The sequence below is a fragment of the Heterodontus francisci genome, chromosome 8 (genome assembly GCF_036365525.1).
Source record: "Heterodontus francisci isolate sHetFra1 chromosome 8, sHetFra1.hap1, whole genome shotgun sequence".
NCBI classification, from domain to species: domain Eukaryota; kingdom Metazoa; phylum Chordata; class Chondrichthyes; order Heterodontiformes; family Heterodontidae; genus Heterodontus; species Heterodontus francisci.
Window position 1 is genome coordinate 45,092,279 of NC_090378.1, and position 24,192 is coordinate 45,116,470.

A 24,192-nucleotide genomic window follows, 5' to 3' on the forward strand; every position below is an offset into this window, starting at 1 on the left:
GGTCTGGCATCATCTGTGGAAAGAGAAGCAGAGTTAACGTTTCGGGTCAATGACCCGTTAACTCTGCTTCTATTTCCACAGATGCTGCCAGACCTGCTGAGTGGTTCCAGCATTTCTTGTTTTTATTTCAGATTTCCAGCATCCGCAGTATTTTGCTTTTATTAAATGACGTTCGGTGACGTATCACGTGCCTTTCCGGAAGCATCACGTTACTGTCGTGAGCGGGGTAGCGAAGATTGTGAGCTGTGTGCAGAAAAAAGTCTGCTGGGTTAAATTAGATTCTTGTGACTGTTAACTGCAGAATTGTTATTAGGGGAACCGAAAACGCCCAGTAGCCTGGTCGGCATCGATAAGCAGGTATTTCGATTCAATAACTGTTCATGTATCTTGTAGTTTAAGAGATTTGTAATGTATTTTGTTCAGATCGAGTGCAATGTTATGCTTTACTCAATATATGAGTAGGTAGGCTCATTATATATACAGACTACAGCATTGTTTTATTAGTGATGTTTTAGGGTTATATTTAAAGGAAACTTCGGAATATATAAGTTGTTGGATCACAGAATCAGAATTGTTATAGTACAGAAGGAGGCTATTCGGCCCATCGTGTCTACCCGTTCTCCGAATGAACATTCACCGACTGCCATTCCCCCGCCTTCTCATTGTATCTCTGCGCATTCTTCCTTTTCAGATAACAATCTAATTCTCAATCGAACCTGCCTGCACCACATTCTCAGGAAATGTATTCCAGACCCTAACTATTCACTGCGTCAGTAGTTTTTCCTGGTGTCGCTTTTGCCAATTGTTTTAAATCCTTTCTAAATCCTTTCATGAGTGGGAACGGTTTCTCCCTATCTGCTCTGTCCAGACCACTCATGATTTTTAATACCTCGATCAAGTCACATCTTGGCCTTCTCTTCTTGGAGGAAAGCAGTCCCAACTTAGAGTCATAGTCAGAGGGTTGTGTTTTTGGAACTCTCTTCAAAAGGCGGTGGAAGCAGACTCTTTGACTATTTATAAGGTAGAGGTAGATAGATTTTTGATAAGGTTATTGGGGAATGTGGAGTTGAGGTTACAATCAGATCAGCCATGATCTTATTAAATGGCAGAGCAGGCTCAAGGGGCTGAGTGGCCTACTCCTGCTCCTAATTTCTGTGTTTATATTTATGACACAGAAGGAGGCCATTCGGTCCTTCAAGGCCATGCCAGCTCTCCATGGAGGTGTGCAGCCAATCCCATTCTCAGTTCGATCCCTGTAGCCCTGCAAGTCTATTTCTCTCAGGTGGCCATCTAACTTCCTCTTTAAGTCAGTGATTGTCTCCACTTCCATCACCCTTCTGGGCAGCGAGTTCCAGGTCATGACCATCTGCTGTGTTTTTTTTAAAATTGCTTCCTCATATTCACCCTGCTTTTTCCCAAAATCTTCAATCTGTGTCACCTAGTTCTTGTGCCATTTGTTAATAGGAACAGCTTTTCCTTGTCTAACTTATTTAAGCCTGTCATAATCTTGGATACTTCATTCTGTCTTCATAACTGAAGTTCCTGAACGCTGGAGTCATTCTCATAAATCTTTTCTGTACTCTCTCCAATGCTTTCACATCTTTCCTAAAATGTGGCACCCAGAACTGAACTTTATTTCGGTGAGGGTGGTTGCAGCTGTGGGGGGGGGAATGCCCTCTGTGGGACACGGGATGCCCGATCAGGAGGGTGCCCCCGCCCGCTTGCCTGCCTCCAGCCCGCAAGGAGGCCGCCTGGATTTACTGAGCGGCCTCCTGGGGGTCTTGAGCCACCTGCCCGCAGCTGGTAAAAGTGGCAGTTAATTGGCCACATAAGGGCTTTGATTGGCCTGGGGCGGGTGGGCTGTTTGTCGCCGCTGCTGCCTCTTGTAAATTTGCAGCGGGATCAGGAAAGCGTCAAGAATGGCACCCAATCCCCCCCCCATTTCCCACTCAATTTTACGACACCCCCCCCCCCCCCGCTGCTACCTGTGCGGCGGGTGGGGGTCGTAAAATTCCAGCCATTGACATTGGCAATGTGTTTTTATGTAGCATTTTTTAAGCTAGAAAAATATCCAAGGAACTTCACATAAGCGCAGTCAGACAAAAAGTCCTTGCTGAGCCATATGTAGGTTAATAACTGCATATTGTTGTACTGAGCTTTTCCTCCTTTTCTCAAACTTGGATAATGCTATAAATGTATTGCATTTTACTGCAGTGCAGTCCCAATTAGAATGTGTTTTGTCTATTTTTCCCATCCCCAGTTTTCATTCAGTACAACCATTTTGTCATGCTCAGCAATATAATCTTTCACTGGTTTTTAAACATTTATGTGGGGACCCCTTAAATTTCACAATGATTCCCTGTCCTTTTTTCCAAAGGATGGTGTCGGCTACCTGAAACAGTGTCCTAATTGCAGAAAATGGCTTAACAGTGTATGTATGAGCTAGTAAGTCAGTAAATGCAGAAAAAAAATTGAAATCTGCTGACCTTTTTTCAGACTTTCCCTGCCCCAAATGTGGTTTGAAATCCCAGTCGAGATAACTCTCGCATGTTTGAGATGTCCTGTATTTACAAGTTGTATGCTTCAATTTTAAAGGGGCAACATGTGAAAGATTTTAACTTTGCCAAAGCAAATCTGCAGAAATTGTTGCAAGATAACCAATATAAATGTGCTTTTACTTTTATTCTGCACATAAGTATTTGTATTAGTTGAGAAAACATTAAAGCCAATTATGTACCATTTTGTGGCCAAAGTCTTTGCTGACCCTGGGAGGTGTCTTGAGAGTGACACAGATGAATAAATGTTCACACACTCCTTTTCAGTTCTTTTACTCCGTTTCCTACATATTCTACGTTCTCCTCCTCACCCTTACCCCACACTTCTGTTTTAAAAAAAAATCTAACTTTCCTTTTGAAGGAACCAGATGGAGTACCATTCCACAGATAAACATAAATGGCAGGCCTTTGCATGCTATTCAACTATGGAGAGTATCTTGGTCAAGCCTGGTGATATCCACTTTCCAATGAGGTTTGTTGTGTAGCAATCCATGGGAACCCAGGTTGACGTAACTTCTAACCCAGCTCTATCCAGCCACCCACCCCTGACACATGTTCAATTAGTTCTCTATTCCAAATAGAAAGGGTAGCCTTGATTTATGAAGTTCAAAATTTGTATAATGGTACTCGTGTGTTCTTGTCTTGGAGCTTTCAGAAATGTCTGTTTTGTTTCTTTAGGTTAAAATGGCCAATTCTGATTATGTTGTACTCAATACGGGACAGAAGATGCCTCTCATTGGGTTGGGGACGTGGAAAAGCGCTCCCGGCGAGGTAACCTGACCATGTTTACAGACAAGACTTGATTGACACACGAGCAGCATCAGTTTAATTTTCTAATGAAATGATAACTCTTATTTGTATGGTTGTGTAGCTGTATTTTGGCAGTGTACTCGTACTTTATTTTTCCTGCTTTTTTTTTCACCAACTTCCATTTCCTTTCCTATTGGTATTGATTCTGTGCTGGGACAAGAGCTATAACACTCATTGATAGTGAGCATTCACGATAAATGTTAACAGGCTCATCAGTTGTAGTGTTTTAACAGCTGAGACTGATCCTATTCTCACCTGAGATCCACAAGCACATTTCCAGCAAGTCTCATTTTATAGTGAGTAGAAATCTTTCCTGTTTTGTTACATTCCCCTTAAACGGGCATCATATTCCCTATGTCCAGAAGCTGTCGCCTCGATGATTTGTCCTTCAGAGATCTTGCACTTGCAGATTCTCAGCAATTACCATTGCCCTCTGCGCATTTGCTTTGCTGCAAATTCTTTTTTGAAAGACAGAAATATCAACGTACCACCCTTTAGGCCTTTTCAGGCTCCAAGTCGATTTATTAAATAAACCACATAAAGAACAAAAAAGACTTGCAAAATGACTGCACTAAACTACTATGTGTATTGAATTAAATGTCTCCATGTGTAAGTTTTCAATACAGTTCCTTCATCACTCATTCTCTCCTCTCTCACTGTTCCCAACATAGATTTTTAAATGTCATGATGTCACTTTACATGCAATTCACTATGAATTTAATGCAGCCAGTTCAGGTTTTATATTAATTAATTGCTTAATTGCCACTTGGCATTCTCTGGCACAGATAACATTGGTCGTATTTTTGGAATGATCTTGGTTTGCGTTGGCACATCAAATCTGTTAGAATCCCACAAAATATCTTTGTAGCTAGAAAAAGTACATTTTTGAGTCCCTAATGGTATGATAGCCAAGATCAGTTAACAATCAGCACAGACTAGTGATAGAACATGGGACCTTCCAAAACTGTGTAGCTCATCTACTTGCTCAGTAAATTTGCATAGCTGTCTGGAGAGCTTGTGTGTATTTCAAAAGTGGCATGTTAGAAGGCAGTTCTCTGCATTGGGATACCAAAATGCAGCATTATAGTGTGATGTAATCCAGATTCAATATTTTTTTCTGTGCTGAATTGAGTTTTAATCATTGTGGGGGAGGGAAAAGCAGAAGGGAGATCTCACTCGATGATTTGACATGGTGATTGGTGGCAACCCTTGAATGATATCTGATGGACTGGAAATGGCCAATACATCTTATCTGTTGTATGCTGGAGATGTGCAGTACTGGGGAAAAAGAAAGGTTAATCATGTTTCAAATAATTCTGAATAGTGCCACCAGCCTGGACTTCTCGGTTTTTGAGAAGACTTTTATTTTTCCTCTAGAAAGTGTTTAGAAATTTCTAGAGGAAGAGAATCTAAGAGGCAATATCTTGAGACTGATTTGCACTGAGCTCTCAATTATTTTTTAAAAATCAGTGATAATCCATGTTTTGCATTTTTGTCTTTTAAAGTGTTCTGATGAAAATTTCCACATTTTAAGTAAGCAAAAAAATAATTTCATCAGTTTGCAGTCAGTGAGCAGTCTGTGTTCATAGGGATCATTATAAATTCCTGGGTTCCACATCTAGCATTTTAAACAAATTTAAAGTGTGTGTGTGTTACCTCAGTCTGTTTTCTGAAGTTGAAACTGAAAAATGCTTCAGGTTTATAACCTTTCATACTACCCAGTTGAGGAACAGAATTAAAAAAATCAATAACCATTTGCTTTTGTTGAAAAGGCAGTATCATTGATTTTTTGAGACATAATCCGATTTTGTTTATCAGCTAATTCTTCCTCTGACATTCATTTCACAATAAATCAACATGTTCTGATGCGCTTAAATGCATATTGGCTATCTTAGCTAGTAATCTTTTAACAAATAAATGTTCATCTAATATATCAAACTGAGTTTTTGTTTGCTGTATTCAAGTGATACACTGAGAAGATTGAAATTGAAGTAAATCTCAGTAGTGTCTACTTTAATATATTTTCCTACTGTGTGCATTTTGTTGTTTCCACAAGCTGATTGCTTTAAAAACAATGGATTGCTTTTAATCTTTGTCCCTCCCCATTCTCCTAAATTTATTAGAAAACATGGTGAACATTAGTTAAGAACACTTTCTTTCCTTTCTTCCTTGCCCCCACTGGATTAAAAAAAAAATGGAAGCTGGAAATTGTATCTTTCTAACATATCTTAAGGAAACTTACTACTGTATACTGAGAAACACTGGTACAGAAAGTATATTTTTAGATTAGATTAGAGATACAGCACTGAAACAGGCCCTTCGGCCCACCGAGTCTGTGCCGAACATCAACCACCCATTTATACTAATCCTACACTAATCCCATATTCCTACCAAACATCCCCACCTGTCCCTATATTTCCCTACCACCTACCTATACTAGTGACAATTTATAATGGCCAATTTACCTATCAACCTGCAAGTCTTTTGGCTTGTGGGAGGAAACCGGAGAACCCGGAGAAAACCCACGCAGACACAGGGGGAACTTGCAAAGTCCACACAGGCAGTACCCGGAATTGAACCTGGGTCCCTGGAGCTGTGAGGCTGCGGTGCTGGCCACTGTGCCGCCCTCTTGAAGGAGCAGAAAGAATAAACCTGGCAAAGTGACTGGGGAAAAAAAAGAACTTTTTTTAAAGTCTTAGTTGTTTGTGAAAGTCTGATCTCAAGAAAGTTGGTTGACCAACTGACAGCATACAGTGAACAAGATACTAGCTTCTACGTTCATTGGTTAATTTTCAGATGTTTTCATTTTCCCGCATGTACCAGTGATCTTAAAATCCCTTCCGGTAACACAGTATAGTTGAACAAATGATTTTCTTCCACACTTTTTTTTTTTGCTCTCCCTAAATTCTCCCCTTTCAGGATAACTCCAAGGTCAGAAAAGCAGAGTAAATGTTTTTCGGCAGTGCCCCAACCTTAGCAAAGTACATTCTATTCATTAGTATAGCAATTTTCCATTTCCCCGCACAAGTGATCCTGTGGTGTGTGCAATTTCAAATTTTGCTAATTTTCACTTGATTGAAACTGTCCAAATTTGCCTGCAGGATTGTTACTTCAAAGATGACTTTCATTTTGTCAGTTTGGGTTGGAATTGAAATTGGTTTCACAGGTGACAATTTATTGTCTAAGCCACAGGAGCACCTACCACATGCCATTCCTCCACCACCAACAACACCTCTCTTCCACCTGCCCCCCCACCACAAGCTTAAAATTGGTGTAAAATTCTGTGTTGTCTTCGAAAAAAAAAGTGTGCTTATTAAGAAGCGATATTGAAATTGGCACACATGGGGCTGGGTTTTACAGGCTCTCCATAAATTATTAATGGCCAATTAAAGGCCTCTTCCCGTCGCAGCTGGCATCTTACCAGTGGCAGCAGCAGGTCTCTGCCGTGCAGGGAGGACGCCTTCTAAAGCAAGGTGCCCTCCTTGTGGGCTTGGGATGGTGGGGGGGGGGAAGGTTCCTCCTCAGTGGGAAATGTGTGCCTGCGGAGGACCCCCACCAGGAACCATTTAACCCCATCCCCACCCCCCAACTGGACTGCAAGACCACCCCCCAGGCCCCCCCTTGCCGGGGCCTTCCGGACTGGTTCCAGGGTTCTAGTGCTGGGCCTGGCCCTGAGGCCTTTGCAGTACCAGCAGTGGCCACCGCTTGTCTTCCATCTCTTGGATGTGTCTGATCCACCAAAACCAACTCTGATTAGTGCCAACACACTTGGGAGCTCTGCCTTTCAGAGGGCTGCCACATTGGTGATTTTGTCCTGCCGGGATATACCCATAATGTGCCACGGACGGCGAAGATGGAAATCATTGAGCTTCCTTTATGAACATATGAATTAGGAGCAGGAGTAGGCCACTCGGCACTTGGAGCCTGCTCCGCCATTCAGTAAGCTCATGGCTGAACTGATTACTCCACATTTCCATCTCCCCCCGATAACTTCCACCTCCTTGCTTATCAAGATTCTATCTACATCTGCCTTAAAAATATTCAAAGACTCCTCATCCACTGCCTTTTGAGGAAGAGAATTCCAAAGACTCATGACCGAGACAAATAATTTCTCCTCATCTCTGTCTTAAATGGGCGACCTTGTTTTTAAACAGTGACCCCTAGTTCTAGATTCTCCCACAAGGGGAAACATCCTTTCCACATCCACCCTGTCAAGACCCCTCAGGATCTTTATATGTTTCAGTCAAGTCGCCTCTTGCTCTTCTAAACTCCAGCAGATACAAGCCTAGCCTGTCCAATCTTTCCTCATAAGCCAGCACACCCATTCCAGGTATTAGTCTAGTAAACCTCTCTGTACTGCCTCCAATGCATTTACATCTTTCCTTAAATGAGACCAATACTGTACACCGTACTCCAGATGTGGTCTCACCAATGCCCTGTATAGCTGAAGCATGATCTTCCTACTTTTGTATTCAGTTCCCCTCGCGATAAATGATAGCATGTAATTAGGAAAGCTAGTAGAATGCTGTACCTGCATACTAACCTTTTGTGATTCATGCACTAGGACACCCAGATCCCTCTACATCTCAGAGATCTGCTGTCTCTCACCATTTAGATAATATGCTGCTTTATTTATTCTTCCTGTCAAAGTGGACAATTTCCCACTTTCCCACATTATACTCCATTTGCCAGGTCTTTGCCCATTCACTTAACCTATCTATATCCCATTGTAGCCCCCTTATGTCCTCTTCACAAGTTACTCTCCTACCTGTCTTTGAGTCATCAGCAAATTTAGCAACCATATCTTCGGTCCCTTCATCTAAGTCATTTATATAAATTGTGAAAAGTTGAGGCCCCAGCACAGATCCCTGTGGCACACCACTCGTTACATCATGCCAACCAGAAAATGACCCATTTATGCCTATTGTTTCCTGTTAGCTAGCCAATCTTCTATCCATGCCAATATGTTGCCCCCTACACCATGAGCTTTTATGTGGCACCTTATCAAATGCCTTCTGGAAATCTAAGTACAATACATCCACCGGTTCCCCTTTATCCACAACACATGTAACTCCCTCCAAAGAACTCCAATAAATTGGTTAAGCATGATTTGCCTTTCACAAAACCATGTTGACTCTGCCTGATTACCTTGAATTTTTCTAAATGCCCTGCTATACCATCTTTAATAGCTTCTAACATTTTCCCCAAGACAAATGTTAAGCTAATTGGCCTGTAGTTTCCTGCTTTCTGTCTCCCTCCCTTTTTGAATAAAGGAGTTACATTCGCTATTTTCCAATCTAATGGAACGTTTCCCGAATCTAGGAAATTTTGGAAAATTAAAAATAATGCATCAACTATCTCACTAGCCACTTCTTTTAACACCCTAGGATGAAGTTCATCAGGACCCGGGGACTTGTCAGCCCACAGCTCCAACAATTTGTTCAGTACCACTTCCCCAGTGATTGTAATTTTATTGAGTTCCTCCCTCCCTTCCATTTCCTGACTTACAGCGAATACTGGGATGTTACTTGTATCCTCACTAGTGAAGACTGATGCAAAATATCTGTTCAATTCATCTGCCATCTCATTATCCATTATTAATTCCCCAGACTCGCTTTCTATAGGACCAACGCTCACTTGTTAACTCTTTTTAAAATATCTATAGAAACTCTTACTATCTGTCTTTATATTTCTAGCTATCTTTCTCTCGTACTCTAATTTTACCTTCCCTATCTATCTTTTAGTCATTCTTTGCTGTTTTTTATATTCTGCCCAATCTTCTGACCTGCCTCCTATCTTTGCGCAATTATAGGCTTTTTCTTTAAGTTTGATACTATCTTTAACTGTTTTAGTTAACCACGGATGGCGGATCCCAACCTTGGAATTTTTCTTTCTCATTGACATGTATCTATTCTGTGTATTGTGAAATATCCCCTTAAATATCTGCAACTTCATCTCTATTGACTTATCCCTTAACCTGATTTGCCAGTTCACTTTAGCTAGCTCTGCTTTAATGCCCTCATAATTGCCCTTATTCAAATTTAAAATACTAGTCTTGGACCCACTCTTCTCTCCCTCAAATTGAATGTAAAATTCAATCATAATATGATCACTGCTACCTTGGGGCGCCTTAACTTATGAGATCACTAATTAATCCTGTCTCATTGTACAGTACCAGGTCTAATGCAGCCTGCTCTCTGGCTCCAGAATGTATTGTTCCAAGAAATTATCCCGAAAACATTCTATGTACTCCTCATCTAGGCTACTTCTGCCCATCTGATCTTTCCAGTCTATATGTAGGTTAAAATCCTCCATAATTATTGCTGTACCTTTCTGACAAGCTGCCATTATTTCTTCCTTTTATACCCCGTCCTACAGTGTGGTTAATGTTAGGCGGCCTGTACACCATTCCCACGTGACTTCTTGCCTTTATGATTTCTCATCTCTACCCAAACTGCTTCTACATCCTGGTCTCCTGAACTTGGGTCATCCTTCTCTATTGCACTAATACCATAATTAATTAACAGAACTACCCCTTCACCTTTTCCTAGCTTCCTGTCCTTCCTAAATACCATATATCCTTCAATATTCAGGTCCCAATCTATGTCGTCCTGCAGCCATGTCTCTGTAAAAGGCTATCAGATCGTACTTATTTAATTCTTTGTGTTCTCAGTTCATATGTTTTGTTTCGAATGCTACGTGCATTCAGATACAGAGCCTTTAGTTTTGTCCTTTTATTATTTTTGTAACCTCTAGCCTTATCTGTTGCCTTACTCTTAGATTTGTATGCTCTGGCCCTTCCTGTCACAGTCTGTTTATCATTTCCCATATTGCCTTTCTCTTTTGCCTTGTCTCTACTCCTTGATTTACCATTTCTTCCCAAATTCGATCCCTTGCCACCACTATTTAGTTTTTAAACCCTCTCTACTTCCCTAATTATGCGGCTCGCTAGAACATCGGCCCCAGCACGGTTCAGGTGTAGACTGTCCTGGTAGTTATAAGTTGCCCATGTTTCACAGCCATACAGCAAGGTGCTGAGCACACAGACATTATAAACCATCAGGTTGGTCCTAAGGGACAACTTGGTGTTATCGCATGCGCGTTTTGCAAGTCTGCCAAAGGTGTTAGCTGGTTTCCCTTTCCGTGTATTGAGCTCCGCATCAAGGGACAGATTGTCTGTCACCATGGACCCCAGGTAGTAGTATTTTTCTAACCATTTCCAGTGGGGTGGTGGTTAGTGTGATCTGGGATGGAGTTGCAACACCTTGTCCCAAGACCACGCTTTTCTTGACTCTTAGTCAAGGAGAACAAGTTACAGGCATGGGAGAGACAGTCCACGAGTCTTTGTAGCTGAGTTTCCATGTGAACGATGAGCGCAGTTTAACACACTTCTGCAATTTCTTGTCATGGATGAGTTAGATGAAGAACCCTCACCACTGGAGTTCGAGAAGGCCATAGACCACCTGGTGAAGGACTGAATCCCAGCCGAACTGCTCGAGCATGGAAAGTGCCATCTATTTCCACCTTTATGACCTCCTTCTCTGCTGGAAAGTAGGCTGTGTTCCACAGCAGATGCATGACACCAAAATCATCACACTATACAAAAAACAAAGGTGACGAGATTGCAATAACTACAGCAGCATTGCACTCCTTAGCATCGCAGGGAAGGTCTTTGCTCGGGTCGTACTTAAAAGACTCCATTTACTTGCAGACCGCGTGCATCCGGAAGCACATTGTGGTTTCCGTGCAGGCAGATCTGCTGTGGACATGATCTTCTCCATACACCAGCTACAAGAGAACTGTAGGGGACATAGTATATCCCTTTACCTTCTTTTGTAGATCTCACCTAAGGCCTTTGTCATTGTCAGCAGAGCAGGGCTCTACCAGATTTCTGGGAAAAATTGGTTGTCCGCTGAAGCTCCTCCGTCTCATCCATTCCTTCCATGACGACATGCACTGCACTGTACAGTTTGATGGCTCCAGTTCTGACAGTTTCGGAATGAAGAATAGAGTGTATCCTAGCCCCCACTCTGTTTGGCATCTTCTTCTCCATGCTTGTGACCTTAGCCTTCCCTGGAGATATGGAAGGAGTCTACTTGCACACTAGATCAGATGGCAAGCTCTACAATCTGTGAAGCTGAAAGCGAAGACAAAAACGCATTGCATCCTGATCGGAGTACTCCTCTACACTGATGAAACCAAATAAATAAGCTCTTGTTTTACCCCTACCATATAGTCCAAGGGCAATAGGCTGAAAAGCTAGCGGGCCATTGCGACTTTATACAATAGCTAGCCACTGAGGGGTGGGTGGGTGTGGGTGCATGTGACTTGGGATGACCATTCTAGCTGATCAGTCATCTCTCTTTCCCCACTGCGCACCCCACCCACCCCTGCAAAAAGTGTTTTGCTTCTTTGTAGTGGCACAGTTGAAATTAAAAACCAATCATCCCCAATAGAGTTTTTATTTATGCTGGAAGGGACCTTGGAATTGCCCTTTTAGACAATGATCATTTTTGCTGCTTTTGTTCAGGTAAAAGAAGCTGTCCAGAATGCTTTAAAGGCAGGTTATCGTCACATAGACTGTGCTGCAGTGTACAACAATGAAGCTGAAATTGGAGAGTGCCTTAAGGAGCATGTTGGTGCTGACAAGGTATGATGTAAGAATTTAAATGACCCATTGAGGCCCGCACTATAGCATTAATGAATCCAGATTTGGGTTTGTTTAGGGTTTTTGTGAAGCATCATTTTATTATTTTGCATAAACTGAATTACAAAATAGTTAATTAGGCATATAGGATTTTCTGCTTTATAAATAGAGGCAGAGTACAAAAGCAAGGAAGTAATGGTCAGACTTTATAAAATACTGTTTCGGCCTCAACTGGAGTATTGTGTCCAATTCTGGGCACCACATTTAGGAAGGATGTGAAGGCTTCAGAGAGGACACAGAAAAGATTTGGCAAAATTCCAGGGGTGAGGAACTTCAGTTAGGTGGATAGATTGGAAATGCTGGGGCTGTTCTCCTTGGAGAAGATTGAAAAAGGATTTGATAGACCTATTCAAAATCATGAAAAGTCTGGACAGAGTAGATAGCAAGAAACTGTTCCCATTGGCAGAAGGGTCGAGAACCAGATGATGCTGATTTAAGGTGAATGGCGAAGGAAACTAAGGTGACATGAGGAAGATGTATTTAAGGCAGTGAGTGGTTGGGATCTGGAATACACTGCCTCTGTGTGGTGGAGGCAGATTCAATTGTGGCTTTCAAAAGGGAATTGAATAATTATCTGAATAGAAAAAACAATTTGCCAAGCTACATGGAAAAGGTGTGCAAGTGGCACTAGTTGAGCTGGCACAGACATGATGGGCCAATTGGTCTCCTGTGCTATAACCATTCTATGATTCTGCAAAAGTCCAACAATCATTCAATTGCTGTCAGGAATTAAATACACCATTTGCCACATACCACTTAACTTTTGGCTCACCCGCAAAATATCATGGATTGAACAGGACACCATTTAATATATTACTGACTACATTATTTTACTAAATCTCCATAGTAGTGGATATTACGATTGTCAGTGTAATCTTTGCAGTAGTACAGCTGGGTTCAACTTAAATGGAACAGTGCTGTTCAATTTCAAGGCTTCCAGTATATGCTTGACAAAATTGGTCCTTTTTCAGATTATATAGTAAAGTAAATGGTTCAGATCTGGAATGCACTACCTGAGAGTGTGGTGGAAGCAGGTTCAATCAAGGCGTTCAAGAGGGAATTGGAGACTTATCTGAAAGGGAAGAGTGTGCAGGGCTAAGGGGAGAAGGCAGGAGAGTAGCACTAGGTAAATTGCTCTTTTGGAGAGCTACCACAGTTTTGACAGGCCGAATGGCCTGTAACAACTCTGAAAAAATTCTCTGAAAACAATTAAGTCCTGCTCACCCTGTTTAAATGTATATCTTTTGAAGATGTTAATAAAAATATGTGGCCTTTTTGATCATCTGTTTAACTGTGGCATCAAAATAGAGACCTACTTTCTCTGCAGTGCACTGATTCCAGCTTCTGGAGAACGCCTTCAAATCATCTGCAGTCCTGGTTTTTCGCCCACCTTCTAGATAACACCTTGATGTGCTTGTACTTTTAGAATGCAATATATTACTGATTAACAGTTGGGTTACACTGTTCCACATAGTAGTCATAGTTTATATTACTGTTCTACTCTGAAGTGCAGATCCACATGCTAACAATCTAAACATTCTGTCTATAAATTTATACTTTCATACATCTTGTAAGGTTCATTACTTTTATTAAATTGAAAGGCAGAGCAGTGTCAAACACTACATAAGTGACATCTGACATACTTTTAAGTTGTCAGCATTTTTTTTTTCTCCTGTACCTTTCAAATATATTGTCCCTTTCGTGCTACAGTTTTCCCTGATGGTATTTTTGCAAAGTCATTTCTTTTTATTCAGCCAATGCCCAGATGCAGTCTGAAATATTAAGGATTTATTTCCCAATATGTCTGACTGGTATGAGTCAGCCTCTTTGACATATACAAAACTATAGAAAAAAAAGAGTCCTTTTTTTTTTAAGTTTAAAAAACACGGGGTTAAATATTTAAGTTCACTTTGGTGAATGGCCTTATTTTAAAATTTCAGCTAGGTCCTGCAGGCCAACTTGTGATGCTTCAATTTAAAAAAAAAAAAAAGTTAGAGCAATGAATATGACTGGCAACCCAATCTGGATACTCTTAACACATTACACATGTAAATTAGCAAGAAATGTTTAGAGACAGTGACTATCTCATTCCAAAGACAATTGACAGGTATTTCATATGGTATCTGCATTTACTCGTTACAATGATACTGCGCTAATGAATCAAAAAGTCAAATGTGTTGAGTGTATTACATTTTTAGGTGGCTGAACAAATTTAGAGACAATCAAAACAATTAGTCTTTTTGATCCATATGCTTATCATATCTCACTTAGTTATGTAAAGTTGACTAAACATCCAAGTCTACAGAGGAATTAAATTTTTATATCTTATACACTTTTTTTTCTTGTAGATGATCAGGCGCGAAGAACTTTTTGTGACATCCAAGTTGTGGAACACGAAGCATCATCCTGAAGATGTGGAACCTTCCTGTCGCAAATCGCTGGAAGACCTGAAGCTCAGTTACCTGGATTTGTACCTGATTCACTGGCCTTATGCCTTTCAGTAAGGCATGGTTAATATCTACTATAAGCCCACTGACTTCCACATACCTTGAGTATACTTTCTCCCACCGGGTTTTCTGATGAAAGGTCACAGACCTAAAACGTTAACTGTTTCTCTGTCCACAGATGCTGCTAGACCTGCTGAGCATTTCCAGCACTTTGTTTTTATTCCTGTAAGGACTCCCTTCCATTCTGTCAGTTTCTGTTTCTCTGTCTGGTCTGTTCTGACTGCCACCATCAATAACAGTTCTTCTGATATCTCAGCTGAGGATTCCGCTCCACGATGGTTGCCAGGGTGCTCAATTGTGCCTCATTTCCTGCACTTCTGCTCTCATCCCTTCCTCCTAGAACCACTATAGGGTTCCTCTTGTCCTTGCCTTCCACCCTACCATCCTCCACATTCGATGACCATCATTTGCCATTTCTGCCACCTCCAGCATTACACCACCAAACCCTTCCGTCCCCTTTCAGCATTCCAAAAGAACTGTTCCCTTTGGACATCTTGGTCCACTCTACAGTCACCCCCAACAACCCCTCCCCTTCACACAGTGCCTTCAAGTGCAACACCTCTTTTACTTCCTCCCTCCCCATCATCCAGGGCTACAAATGCTTCTTCCAGATGAAATTGTGATTTACATGTACTTTCAATTTAGCTGCTGCATTCACTGCTCAAAATGCGGTCTCCTCTAAGTCGGGGAGATCATACGCAGATGGGGTGATTGCTTTGTGGACCACATCTGTTGAATCCACAAACATGACCCTGAACTTCCAGTCCTTATAATTTTAATTCTTCACTCCATTCTGACCTTTCCATCCTTCCCCTCCTACACTGTTCTGTTGAAGCTCGAGGAACAGCATCTCATCTTTCAGTTGGACACTTCACAGCCTTCTGGACTCAACACTTGGGTTCAGCAATTTCAGATCATAATCACTGCTCTCATTTTTTTCATACAGTAGCTATTGGTAGTATTGTAATTTACATCTCTAGATGCATCTTTTTGTTTCTTGTCCCATTAACATCCCCTTTTACTTTTCACTATCTCCTTTTGTTATTTAATCTCCCCTGCCTTCCACTATGTCGCAGGCCTTGCCTTTCATTCTTTCCTCCCCTCCCTGTTTCGCTGCCTCAGAACTTGCTAAAACCTGTTTTATATGTAAATTTTTCCAATTCTGATAGGTCATTGACCTGAGATGTTAACTCTATTTTGCATTCCACAGTTGCTGCCTGACCTGAGTATTTCCAGCATTTTCTATTATTTATCTCCATTTGTTGTGGGACAAGATATTTATTTGAGTGTTGGAATATAGTACTTTACTTCTGGAAGTAAAGTACAGATTGATGAAAGCTTTCCTTTGATTAACCATAGATAGCTCATTGGCCTGTTGAAAACCCAGGCCATTGTCTTGCAGAGGATGCTGACTACAAAATTGGTTCTGCATTCATTGTATCAACATTAAAGTGGGTTTGTGATCAGTTTGCACGGTAACCATAATTATCAATAAGACTCAACATTTCTGATCAGTAGTTTGCGTATCTTGCATGTTCTACAGTATATGTTGTACTTGCAGTTTCAATTTTGAATTTTGTGCTGTTTACAGACGAGGTGATGTCCCCTTTCCAAAGAACCCTGATGGCACAGTACAGTATGATTATATTGATTATAAAGAAACTTGGAAAGCTTTGGAGGGGCTAGTAAAAAAGGGCTTGGTGAAAGCCATCGGACTCTCAAATTTCAACAGTCGACAGATAGACGATGTAATTTCCAAAGCTACTATCAAACCTGCAGTGTTGCAGGTAAGAACATTTTTGGAATATTTTTACTGTTCTACCATGTAACAAACACAAAATGCTGGAAATACTCAGGTTATGCAATAAAAACAAGAAATGCTGGAAATACTCAGCAGCTCTGGCAGCATCTGTGGAGAGAGATGCAGAGTTAACGTTTCATGTCAGTGATCCTTCATCAGAACTGGCAAATATTAGAAATGTAATAGGTTTTAAGCAAGTAAAGTGGGGGTGGGGCAAGAGATAACTAAAGAGAAGGTTTTGTTGGGACAAGGTCACAGAGAATTACTGACCAGAAGGTCATGGAGTAAAGGCAAACAGTATGTTAATGGTGTGTTGAAAGACAAAGCGTTAGTGCAGAGAGGGTGTAAATTGACCAAAAAATGAACAGCCTGGCCCCAAGAACAAACATGAAAAAAAAGTGGGTAGGTAAAGTAGAAACAAAATAAAGAAAAAGTAACTACAAATAAAAATAACAAGGGCCCGTCATGCTCTGAAATTATTGAACTCAATGTTCAGTCCTGCAGGCTGTAGCGTGCCTAATCGGTAAATGAGGTACTGTTCCTCGAGCTTGCGTTGATGTTCGCTGGAACACTGCAGCAATCCCAGGATAGAGATGGGGGTGTGTTGAAATGGCCAGCAACTGAAAGTTTGGGGTCATGCTTTCGGACTGAGCGGAGGTGTTCCGCAAAACGGTCAGCCAATCTTCATTTGGTCTCCCCAATGTAGAGGAGACCACATTGTGAGCAGCTAATACAGTATACTATATTGAAAGTACAAATAAATCACTGCTCAGGTTATGCAACATCTGTGGTGAGAGAGTTGACGTTTCAGGTCAATGAACTTTATTTTCTGTTTTTGTTTCATTTCTAGCAGTAGTATGTTTTTGTATATGATCAGTTTCAGTCTTCCAAAAAAGTCTTGAGCTGTCTTCTGGGAGATTTTCTGGAGTTTTTTTCTGGAACTAAATGTGAATCATGATTTATTGGTTATCTGTACTTGCACATGTAGCATTTTATTTTTTTCTCTTCCAAGGCTTATGGTGCCCAAACAACTGTTATATAAACCAACTAATCTGGATGATTTGTGAGCAGGTGAAGAAGAGAATAAAATTTCCCTGCAAACTAATTGTTTCTGCTGCTGAAGGCTTCCTACAAGTTACCTGTACTTAATCCAAACTGCCTTTTAGATCTAGGAACAAGGCATAAGTCCTGATTACATTGCATGACTCAAAGCATTTGTTTGTATATTCTTAGGTTGAATGCCATCCATATTTTGCCCAGAATGAGCTGATTGCACATTGCCAGAAGTGTGGGTTGGTGGTGACCGCATACAGTCCTCTTGGTTCCTCTGATCGGATGTGGAAAGCCCCAGATGAGCCAGTGTTACTTGAAGATACCAACATTAAAACACTAGCTGATAAACAAGGCAAATCACCTGCTCAAATTATGCTCAGGTACAGAATCTTAAAATGATTTTGTAATTGAATTGCTTTAACCCTTATAAATCAAAATAATTCCAAAAGTAATGAACAGCACAATTGGTTGTGTTTTAAAGCAAAACAAAATGACTTTGTTTGTGGGGCTATGGTCATAAAAGGGCACTGTAATATATATTCTGGCCATGGCTCCCACAGTCAGATGTTTTGAACAGCCATCAGAGACCAGAGAATGTGACAGGACTCTCAATTGGTACAGATGCAACTTTGTCTATGGGCCTTACCAACTAGAGGAAGAGTCTCCCCTCTGTCTGGCAACTCTTGAGGTAATGTAGTGTCACTGCTAGCTGTTCTTTCTCTTTCTCTTTTCCCTCCCCCCCCCCCCCCACTACCCACTGGTGAAGCACAACCCCAAGGTGGAACAGTTGTGGGACATAAGGACACTGCCTGGAGCGCAAACTACCAGGTAGTCTGGAGCCTTTTCCTAGAAGCCTACTCTACCAGATATCCCCATCCACACATTCAACCTAGCCCCAGGATATTGTTACAAGTTGGCAATGATTCTCTTCTGTTCTGATCCACTGAACTGTGAAAGTTTCTCTCATAAGGCAATGATACAGCCCTGTGAGAGCTTGTTACAGTCGGTCAATGAATTGGAATTAATGAATAAAACTGTTTACTCTAGGATTTCCATAGTTCTTTCCATGTAACTTCATTAGGATGTCTCTGTCTGCAGGTGGCAGGTACAGCGTGGGGTGGTAGCTATTCCGAAGAGTGTCAATCCAGCACGAATTGCAGAAAATCTACAGGTAACATGGATGTTTTACCAGTGTTAAAATTAGCTCCACATATTGTTTTAGTTTCTTGGCAAAGGAACAGCAGGAATGGAATCTTGCATCTAGGAGTAAAGATCTTCATGTTCATAACACATGCAGTGGTCCTTTTTTATCTTGCAGTGAAAAGTCAAATGCAGATAAGGAAAGCCATTTAGTCCATGTTAATTTGGCCATGCAGAGGTCCTGAAATCCCTATCTCATAGCATCCAATTGTTTCTTGAATGATTTGATTCCAGGGTTTTTCCACGTTACTTACTGACTGGTCTTTCATCAACTCAAACCACTGACAGAGTAGATCAGCATCATGGTTTTGCTCTGCACTGTTACCAGTACTTAAATGTCTGTTGGCCACTGGAACTGAAAGTGATTAACATTTGATCACTACTTATTACACCTTTTAATGTAGTTCAATATCCTGTTGGTTTCGTTTGCTGCTCTGCTCTGATTGGACATGTTCTACAAAGACTTTTGGTCTCTTGTTTCATTCTAACCTATTTCTGTAGCATCCATGGAGTATGTATGTTTATTTTTTCTTTTCTATGTGTAGCACTTTATATTTGGTAGATGAAATTTGATGTAGACAGTGTTATGCCCAATTTCATGTCATGTCCAACTTATTCTATAATTGTCGTCTTCTACAAATTTAACCATCTTGCATTAGATTGTGAAGTAATCCTAGCACTGAGCCCTGAGGCAACCCACTCGGTACCCCCACTCTGTGTAACAAGCAATTGTTAGGGAAGCCACATAGTGTCCTTCAGACAGTTTCTTATCCATTCCCAAGTTTATTCTGAATCCCCACAACTGAGCTTAATATACTCTTGGAATTTTATCAAAACATTTATCCTGCATGTTCAGCATTCTACTTTTAAATATGTTCCACTTTACCTAATTGCAGTGTTGAAGTCTCAATTTATTTGCTTTAATTGTTTCCTCATTTCATAGAATTTAATCTTTTTTAAAATTATCTACCTGGCTCCTAGGTATTTTTGACTCCCAGGTCATGTTAAACTTTCATTATTGCGCCTCCGGGTGCTACAACTTGAATTTCCTAAATCAATAACAAATATGAGATCGAGCTGAGCATTGTCTGTCGTGACTTCTTCCTTGATGTACTGGACCATGAAGCAGTCCTGTACTGCTTGACATGCTTCCTAGTAAGACTCGTAGTGTATTTCTAATCCACTGCCTTCCTACTGTAAAGATGACCACGCACTCTTACCTATCCTGCTCTCAAACCTAGCTCTATTACATTCCTGTTGGTGGATTTCAATGGAATCGCTCTTATAAAATTACTTCTCCAGTTCAAGTATGATCCTGTGTTCTGGCTTCAACCCTGTAGGTTCCAATGCTCATCGCACTCCATCATATCATTGAGTCCCCAGTATCAACAAAAGAGAGACAACGTCGACTGCAAATTCCTCCTACAAGCTCATTTTATCAAGACCTGACATTAGAAGGAAAATGTCACGGGAAACTATAAATGAATTACTAACTGCATCAGTCCAGCTGCAATTACATTTTTCCCTGTGAATCTGCATTCTGTGCTGTGTCCACATTTCTCCCTTTCAGCTGCTCTGTCTTCGCTTCTCATCTCACTTGAACTGCTAACTAACAGGAAACACTGCAACAAATAGTAGGCACCAGACAGCTGCTAATCAGGTCTAGTACCACAGCTATCAGATCACAAAGCTGTATTCCAGATGGGGTCTGAACTGGACTATACAACCTCATCACTTGTATTCTAACCACCTTGAGTTAATAACCAGCATTCTGTTAACCTTTCTTTGATTACTTTTTATGCTTGTACACTAGTTTTTGCTCTGCCAGAGCTCCTAGTCTCTCACCATTAAGAAAATATTCTGATTCATCTTTCTCTGATCCATTACCTCATTTAAAACTCTTATCTGCTATAATTTAGCTCACTCACCTAGTCTATATCTTTGTAGTTTCCTGCTCCCGTCTAACTTACTGTGACTTCTAACTGGGTGTCATATGCTAACTTGGATATCCAGCACTCTATTCTTCATCCAAGTTATTAATGTATATAGGGAAAGAAAAACAAAGACCCCAGTATAGATCCCTAGGAAGCACTGCCTTTAATAACTCACCAATCAGAGAATGTTCTTTTTATCCTGACTGACTCCTATCTCCCACTCCATTAACAATCCATGTTACAATATTACCTCAGTTCTGTGCTCTTTCATTTTTGATAATCTAATATGGAACCTTTTATCAGATGCCTTTTCCAAGTCCAGGCGATCTCATTGAAACATACAAGATTCTGAGACACTAAGAGATTGTTTCCGCTGATCAGGAAATCTAAAACACGGCACAGTTTCTGGATAAGGGGCTGATCATTTAGGACTAAGATGATGAGAAATTACTTCACCGAAAGGGTTGTGTATCTTTGGAATTCTCTGACCCAGAAGGTCATTGAATACATTTAAGGCTGGGATAGATAGATAGATTTCTGGTCTCTGGGAATCAAGGGATAGAGAGCAGGTGGCAAAGTGAGTTGAAGCCCAAAGACCAGCCTTGATGGTATTTAATGGTGGAGCATATTCAACAGCCATATGGTCTACACCGCTCCTATTTCTTCTGTTCTTGTGTCCATATAGTCAACAACCATAGACACTCCCCTGTCTGCCTTTGTTGGTAACCTCAAAAAAGTTTAACTAGATTATTCAGGCATGATCTACCTGTGACATATTGCTGACTCTTTTGATCAGTAGATACTTGTCCAAATGGTCAGTCACTGTGTCTCAGATTATTTTAATGCTCTAGAGTGAAAACATCAAAACCTTTTGTGAAAGAGGCAGTATTCTATTTTTCTTCGGCAAATTTTTCCTGAGGGATCCAGACGAGACCAAACAAAACTACAGATTTAGCATTTGCGATGACAGCAACAAGATCCACCTAAGCTAAATCTCTTCCCTTAAAGAAGTTGACGGGCAACTTTCTGCTTGTTCTCTGCCAATGCGGGTTTTAGACTAAGTGAGATTACGTGTGTACTACATTTTCCCCCGACCCCCCACCCCACCATAAAATGTGGAATTGCTGTTGCATGCAACAATAGTTTATTACTTTAGGAGTCATTTTATCCAGAGTAAAGGTGCCAAACAAGTAACACTGGAAAGCCTTTAGAATTATGTAATTGTTCTCTTCTAGGTGTTTGATTTTACTCTGACTGAAGATGAAATGAAAACAATTGGATCTCTCAACAGAAACTGGCGATACATTGTTCCAAAAATTGTAGTAAGTATGCATGGCCTCACACATGTCCACTCCCAGCTGCACTGGCTCATCCTATGAATCTGTCTGCCAAGCGAGAACTCCTGTAAACTGCATAGATGAAGGCAGTTGACTTTCAATCTTGAGGCTAAGATTGCAATCATTGATATGGAGTCTAATGCTTTATTGCTAGAGCTGCTGGCCTTTCCATAGCTATCTGTGTCCACCTGCAGCCAGAATATTAAATGGCTCCATTTTTACTGTAAAATAGGGAAATGAGCCTTTTTAAGCAATTCTTTCTTTACACCTCCATAATTATATGTAGAGTGGTGCTGCTTTTTGATAGAATCTTTATGCTTGAATTTAAACTTAAAGTGCTGTGAACAGTCAGGGTAGTGAGGGCATCTATTTGGATGTATTTTTTTGTCCTAATATTGGTAGTGCTTCCCATTGGGTTTCATTGGAGGCAGCTTGGAAGTTGATGCCTGTCATTATACTTACTTACAAGTGAGAGTCTATTTTTAGCCAATTCAGCTACAGTTTGATAAAAGAATCTTAATATTGGCAAGATATTGGAGTCGCACTTTTTTTAAACTTGTGCTGATCATTAAAATGCAGCAGAAAATATTAGCTAATTAGCATGCATCATAATGTCAATATTTCTTGCACTAATCCTTTTCTTTCCTCCTCTTGTTAATACAGGTTGACAACAAATCTGTATCTCGTGATGCACTGCATCCCCATTACCCTTTCAGTGATCCATATTAATGTCTGCAGGATGAGCTGCTTCTGCCTTGATGTGTTTGTACCATTGTGCAAAAACTAACTACTTTCGCCAGTTGCTAATGAGCCTTCAGTCTTTTTTTGTAAAACAACTTTTGAAGAATCTTCAGGATCAATGCCATATTTTATAGCTTTTTAGACATCTTAGCATTCCACTGATTCCATAGAAACTTCAAATGTTTGAAAACAAAATAGTAATTTCTGGAGAAAAGTAAAGGAGAACACAGTTCAGATTTTTCTTCTTCTCTGGTCCATCCCCTATCCCCTCGTCCCCTCTTTTATATAAAGAGAGAGAGAAGCAGTTTTGCATTCACCATTGCTCCCCCGCTCTCCGCCCCCCACACACACACCACTAAGAGGGTGTGTATCTAATGAATTTGTTAGAAACTGTAGCTTTTGGTAGGTGGGTGGAAATTTTGCCATAGTAAGTAATCACATTATTATACATCTCTTCAAAATGCTGACTATCCTGATTAGGGTTGCTCTTGTCTTGTTTTGTGCCATGTTCTTTATCTACTTCATCAGTAAATGTGAGTTTTCTGCTTTGAATATAAACATTGTCAATGACAAGACTCTTATGGTATTAATAAAACTGTGTATATTCCTGTATTTATTGTTCAAGTAACCAGTACAGCATCTGACCAGAAGTGTAGAAGACTATGTACACTTAATTCCGATTTAGCTCAAATAATGAATATTTTATACTACTTCGTGCTTTGTGGGTAGCACTTAATGTATTCAACACATTTTTTGCAATAATAGAAATTCCATAAGGATGTTATAGTTTTGAATATATATAAATATTTTAGCAAGCACATGCACAAGTTTGCTGTAGATTCCTAACTTGTTTTTCAGTGTTTTCAGCTTTTCTGCAGAGAACCAGAGGTTTTAAAGTCCTATGTAGGGAGGGGAAGATTTCTACACACTTTAGTATTCAGAGACCACTATCCAGCTGAGTTTCACAAGATTGCTAGAGGCCTAACCACAGACGAGCAGCGTGACTGCTGACTGCCCTTTAACAATCTTTAGATATGTGGGCTAGTTTGCCAAAGAAAGAAGTTTTAAAAAAAAAGTCAGACACTGCCCCCCTCCCCCCCGACCTAATCTAATCTAGGGTACAAGAAAGCACTGTTTAAATAGAGATCCACAACCTTTATGTTATTTACTTTTGTTCCTGTTACATCTCTAGATAAGGGTCTATTGGAGACTGTTTCTCTTTGTGGACCCATGGTTTGTGCATATTAAAATAATGGTGGCGGTGGGGAGGATGTTATATGGTGTTAGTCTCTGCAGCATGTTAAATTATTTATTGCGGATTATAAGGCCAAAGTTTGAAAATGATAAATTAAACTTGAAAGAAACACAGTAGCAAGGTCACAATGTACCCTCTGTGAGGAACTTCAATGTCCATCAGCAAGAGTAGCTTAGTAGTATCACCACTGGCCAAGTCCTGAAGGACATAGCTGCTACAGTGTGCATATAGCAAGTGATGAGAAAATCAATGAGAAGACATGGCATTTGTGATCATCTTCAGCCAGAAATGC

General features: G+C 40.6%; 2 protein-coding genes across 3 annotated transcripts in view; one reads left to right on the forward strand and one right to left on the reverse strand.

Annotated features, from left to right (window-relative positions):
• LOC137372796 (peroxiredoxin-1-like) overlaps positions 1-24,192 on the reverse strand; it is a 125,445-nt gene that overhangs the window by 72,506 nt on the left and 28,747 nt on the right. The window contains exon 2 of one of the 2 annotated variants that reach the window (XM_068037060.1): positions 13,389-13,491. The exons of the other annotated variant lie outside the window; for it this stretch is intronic. The gene's annotated coding sequence lies outside the window, so the exon portion shown is untranslated. The remainder of the gene's footprint in view (positions 1-13,388; positions 13,492-24,192) is intronic. 2 annotated transcript variants of the gene reach the window in all.
• Positions 173-23,257, forward strand: akr1a1b (aldo-keto reductase family 1, member A1b (aldehyde reductase)). The gene is made up of 9 exons (XM_068037057.1): positions 173-357; positions 3,234-3,326; positions 11,896-12,015; positions 14,421-14,572; positions 16,171-16,366; positions 17,614-17,813; positions 18,532-18,604; positions 21,803-21,889; positions 22,568-23,257. The coding sequence occupies exons 2-9, from the start codon at positions 3,240-3,242 to the stop codon at positions 22,631-22,633; spliced, it is 981 nt and encodes a 326-aa protein (XP_067893158.1). The 5' UTR covers positions 173-357; positions 3,234-3,239; the 3' UTR covers positions 22,634-23,257.

Excerpts from the sequence above, each read along its gene's own strand:
- akr1a1b (XM_068037057.1), top strand. The coding sequence starts at position 3,240 with ATGGCCAATTCTGATTATGTTGTACTCAATACGGGACAGAAGATGCCT. Across the intron at positions 3,327-11,895 it reads GGAAAAGCGCTCCCGGCGAG|GTAAAAGAAGCTGTCCAGAA; the intron begins GTAACCTGACCA and ends GCTTTTGTTCAG. Across the intron at positions 14,573-16,170 it reads CACTGGCCTTATGCCTTTCA|ACGAGGTGATGTCCCCTTTC; the intron begins GTAAGGCATGGT and ends TGCTGTTTACAG.